At 30.2% G+C, this 6735-nt stretch overlaps 1 protein-coding gene across 1 annotated transcript; it reads left to right on the forward strand.

The window, feature by feature from the left end:
• Positions 1-1724: 1724 nt before the first annotated feature.
• Positions 1725-3823, forward strand: LOC140056155 (uncharacterized). The gene is made up of 4 exons (XM_072101437.1): positions 1725-1778; positions 1907-1975; positions 2089-2285; positions 2686-3823. The coding sequence occupies exons 1-4, from the start codon at positions 1732-1734 to the stop codon at positions 2955-2957; spliced, it is 585 nt and encodes a 194-aa protein (XP_071957538.1). The 5' UTR covers positions 1725-1731; the 3' UTR covers positions 2958-3823.
• The last annotated feature ends 2912 nt before the right edge of the window (positions 3824-6735 follow it).

Below are 6735 nucleotides of genomic sequence, written 5' to 3' on the forward strand. Positions count from 1 at the left end.
GGGTTTTTAGGTGTTGTTTCACACTCAGGTTTTTTAGACTCTGGTTTGAGTTTTTTTTCACACTCTGGTTGCAGCACACCCAGGTTTGAGTGAACGCTTAGTTTAAAGTAATATTTTAGTATTTTTATTTAATTATTTTGTTTTTATTTCCCTCAAAGCTTTTCCAATTCCTACCACTGAATACATCCCTGATAAAATTAATTTGTAATGCCTTCACCTGCATTTCCTGTGTACCCACTAATTCTGAGACCTTGCTTGTCTTGTTTGTTTCCATTTTGTGTTTAGTAGGACCGGTCACACGTACACACGATACAATTAATATCATTTGCGTTCATTTCATAGTGGGCTTCGTAGCTTCAATATTTAGTTCGTTCCGCCATTCTAGTAATGCATGCCATCAGATCTTGTGCAATGTGTTTAAAAGTGAGTTTTTTAGTTAGAACTGAACATTTAAAGTCGTTTTTGTACCTGATTTTTTATTTCCATTTTCTATAGGATAATAAATAAGCTCTTTCGCAATTTATATTTTTTTACATAACTACGATAAAGAACTTTCAAGGTCACTTCATTTTTAAAATTGAAAGAATGGATTTGCAGGCAGTATTTTATTTACATTAGATTTACGGTGAAGATGAAAACATTTTTTCTTGTTCCTCATTAAGCATAATAAGTGAACTCTCTTGATTCATATACATAAAAATAAATTAATCACTTATTAAAAAGTTCCACGAACATTTTCCTGACATTTTAAAGAAATCTTGATTTTAAAAGTATAAAAGAATATATTTTCGCAGTTGCCATTTTGTATCACATGACATCAGTTAAACCAATCATACGCGACGTTTAGGCAGCAGACGTCAAAATCACACGATGTAAACACGAAATGGCGTCCGACGAGGAAGGATCTTCTCGCTCAGACAAAGTAAAGTTGAAATGTTTTTTCCAAATTTACAAGCATTCAAATGAAATTATCAGTCCAATTACTGAGATTCGATGGAATAAAGTGTTGCTCTGTTCAAAGAGTTGGATAAAATTAGATGGAGACGGCAAGGAAATCGCCATACATTTGACGGAGCTTCTTGGTATGTCTGATGAAGGTAAATCGTTTGACGATGTCGTACGCGAGCATCCAGGCTTAGGTTTTCATGCTACCTGTTACAGGCGATATACTGATACATCTCGACTAAAAAAGGTAATATTTGGTTTCGATTATTATCAGAATACTCTAAGAGTTAATAATATAGTTAAATGATACAGTATATAGGGTGCTACTGATCTATATATCTATAGATAGGCCTAGATCTATATTGTGCCCTTATTTTAGATAGAGTTTCTGTGCTTGGTTGTTGATTGGGCTTTCTACTACTGTAGTACCAGTACTACTACGTAGGCCTAGGCCCTAGGCCATATTATATTATACAGTATATATTATTCAGTAGGCTACACAATTAATTTTAGTTAAATACCAATATAGGCTCTATATTCTGGAAAGTGAGTAAAACGTAACTTTCTAAAACTCTTGTTGGTTTTTTGAATTTACATTTTTTATTTTTTTTTTTATTTGCTTCAGTCTAAATGTTGAATGTTTAAACACCAAAATCTATAAAATATTAAAATATATTTTAATAATATTTATTATTATTTACAGGGAATTGGAAAGTGTTTTTTTAACATATAAGCAAAGTTATAAGACAGGAGATACCAAGACTCGCAAAACGCCAAAAGCTTTTCATGAAATCAATTGAAAAAACAGAAAATGTTTACTTGTCAACTATAAGGTAGGCTGTCGATCCCTTCTTAAAAACGATGAAATAATTGTAATATTTTTGAGATCCAGTTACTGTAATAATTTCTTCATTGTATCTGTGTTACAATTAATTATAATCAATTAATCTGTTATTTATAGATCAGACGTGTTGAAGAAGAAGCTCAGGATGGATTATCCTAACCTAATTTTTCATTCACCCACAAGAAGGTTAGTTGCTTAGTGTGTTTATATTAAATGATTATTTCACCAGGGATAATTTAAAAAAAAATCTTTTTGTGGATTGGTCAAACTAAATATTTTGTTTATTTTTTCTTAATTAGAAATGAATCAGTTCTGGTGTACTTTAGCAATGTATCCTCTGGATTTGTGGCTGATCCATTTTTGTCATCAGGAAAAAGTACAACGGAGACAGATGAATCATCAGAGTATGACATAGATATTCCAACTACTTCTACAACACACGAAATCTCCACTGATGGTGACAATAGAGACAAACTAAGGACTCTATATTTTGCAGGTACGGTTAAAATACAATAACTTGTATATTCAATTCAATTCAATTCAACTTTATTTCAGACAAACTGTCCATATGAAACACATAAAGTTTACAAAAACAACACATATTATGGCTTTACTGATACTAGTTAACACACGTAAAAGTATACATGAGATTAAATATACAAAAGTTCTGTCCATTTTTATATTGGTTTATTTTTAAATAACAACAATAAATGTTATTGCATAATTAAGGAAATGCTGTGGATCAAAGAGGTGAAAGCTGTATGCACTCAAAAAACAAAACTGTTATGATAGTAAGTGGTGTCGATCATAAATGCTGTACACAATACAGTATATGCTTTATATAAATTTATTATTACTATGTTTCATTCATCGAATGCTATAAAATATACTTGCAGGTACGATAGTAAATAATGCCATCAAATCAAACAAAGGTATGCAGAGTGAATGGCCTCCAAGAGCAGCAGACATTAATGATGTTGACATATCTGAAATTGTGCCATATGAGTTGTTTAATCTAATCGCAAAGTGTGTTGGTGCTGCAGAAGATACTATACAAACCTCATTTTCAGATGTTACTGAAGAAACTCGAACGAAAATTTTATCGATATTCCAGGAAATCCTGTACATTGGAAAGGAAGAAGGCAGACTCCAAAGTCACTTGCTCTAGGATTAACTGTTCGAGTGTGAATGAGATGAGTGTGAAAACAGGACAAGAGAAGAAGAAGAAGAAAAAGAAGACACACCAGACTATGGCATTGAAGATGATGAATTAGACTATGATGAATTGGACTATGAGGAATTAGACTATATGAGGAAGATGAATATGAAATATACTGTAGTTTATACGGTTTTGAATGCAACAAAATCATCATAAAAAGTAACTGTAATGTAATAGGCCTACACTATAACCAATGTGAAACACTACCTTGGTTATGCAAACAGAAACTGTGAGCATGTGAATAAAAAAAAAGATTTAAAAAAAATGAAAACAAAATGGAAACCATGAGAATATAAATAAATAATGTAACCATGAGAATATAATAATAAAAACTGTAACCATGAGAATATAAATAAATAATGTAACCATGAGAATATAATAATAAAAACTGTAACCATGAGAATATAAAGAAAAATAGTAACTATGAGAATATAAAGAAATTGTGTAACCATTAAAAGAAATTGTGTAACCATGAGAATATAAAGAAAAATATTAACCATGAGAATAAATACAATTACATTGAAACAAAACAAATATTTGATGTTTGTATTTTATTTAATAATTTAAATTTACTATTGCATTGGTGTTTATTACTAGGAATATGTGTTCTATATGTTTCACAGTTAAATCATATCAGTCACTATGTACATCCTACGGTATAAACTTAGCATTATTGCTGCTGTATTTCTACTGCTATTAATAGCCTACCTGTCGGGAGAAACCATTATACGAACAGTTGAAGCCATTTGTAATTATAAATGTTTTAATGTCGGGGGATAATTATTAACTCTAAATTTCAATTTTAGAGTTAATATAAATTTTTATTCACCAAATTTATTTAAAAAAATAAAGAATAAATCTATTTTGATAATAAATAACTTGCCTATATATTTCTTATAAACCGTGATAATAATAGTACAGTCTAGTTATAGTGCGCCACCAGTTGTTTCAGCCTCGCTATTTCGTAAGAAATCGTTGGCATATTTACCAACTTTAACGGTAATTTTCTACCAAACGCCAGGTATTTTTTTGTGGAACTTTTACTTTTTGTACTATTAGTATTTATTTAGAACAGTATATGTGGTAAAAAAGTATTATGCTTGATGAGGAACGGGATTGCTTTTCCAGGCATCATTTCAGCTTCGCCGTAAGGCCTACATGTACCATGAAAAAAATTCCTCCCCTAAATTTAGCCTCAAATTATGCTAGAACGCTGCTGCGTCCGGGGACTTTAGTCCTGACTTTAGATCCTGTCACCACCAGTGCTTGGGTACAGTACATGTCTCAAGTTCTTTCCCAGCAGTCAATGTCCTTATCATTTAACCAGTCGTATTTCTAACATTATTTTTATTATCCTTTAAATGTGATAATTGCAAAGGAAACCCTACAGTAAGTGGGTATTCATTAATTATTTTCACTACAAGGTACAAAGGGTGTATAAGGCCTTAAAAAAGTAAATTCTTTGTTTACTTGAAATATGTTTTTAGTGTAAAAATGGATTGAAGATATACTAACCTAGTTAGTTAGTATTAGGCTAGGCGTTTTAGCCTTGCTAGGCCTAGGATTGTTTGGTCGTTTGTTGACATAATTAACACTAAAATAGGTGTGTTTATAAAATCCATATAAATATAACATTTAATATAATATTATTAAAAAACAAATGAAATGTAGGCCTTGGCTAGGACTACTATTTATTTGATTCAAATGACAGGAAGCTATTTAGATGTAAAACAAATAATGAATGTTTTATATTCGTGTAATGGTACAAATAATGGCATTTGATGAATGATAAAATGTTAAATATCAACTCGGCTTATTGTATGATGCTTTAAAACCTAAGTTTTACCTAAATGTAAATTGGATTAAATTGAACTATTCAACATTTTAATTACTTGAATTCTGCCATATAGCCAATAATTGCTCTAGGCAGTAAAATAGCTCGCATTTAAATTTCTAAATGCTCCAGCATGTCAGTTAATACATTTTATATTAAGTGTGTTGAGACGATTATTTACATGTGGAAAATATTTGTCAAAGCAAATGGCTGGCCGGAGAAATTAACTTTGTTTTACAAGGGTAGCTCTAACAGCTGTACTTGCTGCAGTACAGGTGTCTTACAGAGGCCCTCTTAAAAACAATACAAAATGCCTACTACATTCAAGCATCAAATTACAAGCAGATTCATAAAAGTTAAAATTCACACAAAAACAATTTAGAAAAGTTTAAATTCATTGAAGTATAACAATTTAAAATATAAAACTAGATTTAATTTGTCACTATGACGAATTATAGGTTATATGCATTGATTTAAATAAAGATAATTGATTTTTAAAAGATATATTAATTGATTGATTTTGTAAAAACCATATACCATAAGCCATATACACTTGAATAAAACAATCCGATCAAAGATCCCTCCGCTTATGTCATAAACCACCCTTACAGTACATAATAATAAACACATTACTTTTTCACTAGATTTCATTATAAATCATGCTTATTATAATTTATACACTGAACAAACAATACAAATATAAAAAAAAAATTGTCTTTCATTTCGTTTCCCAACGTGAGACTTGATCTCGGGACCTCGAGTGCTATAGACGGGATCACATGAGACCACCGAGCCATGTACACCTGAATAAAAGTTGAAGGAAGATTCCTCCGTGTATTTAGTATGCAGTAACTACTTAGGCGCAGATAGATTATGACATACCGCAATGAATCATAAGTTTTTACAATGATGGCATCTTTAAAAATAAAAAAAAAATGCACTGTCAAAGTATATATTTCCAACGTTAATATATGAAAATTTTTAAGAAAAATGTTAATGTTAAGTTTGTTATTTCGGTCGAAGAGAATGTCATAGTTTGTTTGATTGTCAAAATTTTTATTTTTTAATTTAATATGCAATTAATGATGATGTAATCAACTTTTTTTCTCTTAGTCTTTTATTTTCATAAATCATACATGTGATAAATACACTTTAAGAAAATGAATTGCAAAATAGGGGTTCCCGAGCATTTTGACGATCTATTTAGCATATTTTCACCATTTTTTTTACACCTGTCACTTTCGACATGCTCGTATAACATGGTTTCAAGTTTTTTGATTGCGCATCGTAAAAAGATAATCACATCGATTCCTGACCATAAGGAATATTCTCTGAAAAAATGACGTAGCTAGATGAAATTGATCCCAAGATAATTGATGAACAAAATAGTGCTAAGGAAAGAATAAATAAATACAGTTTCTGACAGAATCAATAAGGTTATATGCATTTTCATGCATATAACCTAGAAATATGAAATTCTTCATAAAAATAAAATTTTGCATAAATGAGTCAATTTTGGTGAATTTCCAAACAATTAAAATGATGTTTCTGGTGTTCTCTTAATCACTGCCCTCTTGTAACTGTTGCCAACTGATGTTGTTATTAGAACATCTAGGTGTTAGGTTAAACCCATTTAGGTTTGAAAGTGTATAGGAAAGTTTTGTTTTAGTGATTTTTTACATTTATACATTGAAGCCTTAGATTTAAATCTTAAATTGTATAGTAGTTTATTTGCTTTTTTAATGTTTATATACTTTCGCCTTTACCTTGGAAAATACATAAACATTCATCTTGTGTTTGCTTATGTCACAAATTTCTTTGATCAAAACCAATATTATAAATATAATATGTAGGCCTACATTCATTGTAAGTATTTATTTCATTTTAAATCAT

This window comes from Antedon mediterranea, chromosome 1, assembly GCF_964355755.1.
Source record: "Antedon mediterranea chromosome 1, ecAntMedi1.1, whole genome shotgun sequence".
NCBI classification, from domain to species: Eukaryota; Metazoa; Echinodermata; class Crinoidea; order Comatulida; family Antedonidae; genus Antedon; species Antedon mediterranea.

Excerpts from the sequence above, each read along its gene's own strand:
- LOC140056155 (XM_072101437.1), top strand. The coding sequence starts at position 1,732 with ATGAAATCAATTGAAAAAACAGAAAATGTTTACTTGTCAACTATAAG. Across the intron at positions 1,779-1,906 it reads GTTTACTTGTCAACTATAAG|ATCAGACGTGTTGAAGAAGA; the intron begins GTAGGCTGTCGA and ends TGTTATTTATAG. Across the intron at positions 2,286-2,685 it reads AAGGACTCTATATTTTGCAG|GTACGATAGTAAATAATGCC; the intron begins GTACGGTTAAAA and ends ATATACTTGCAG.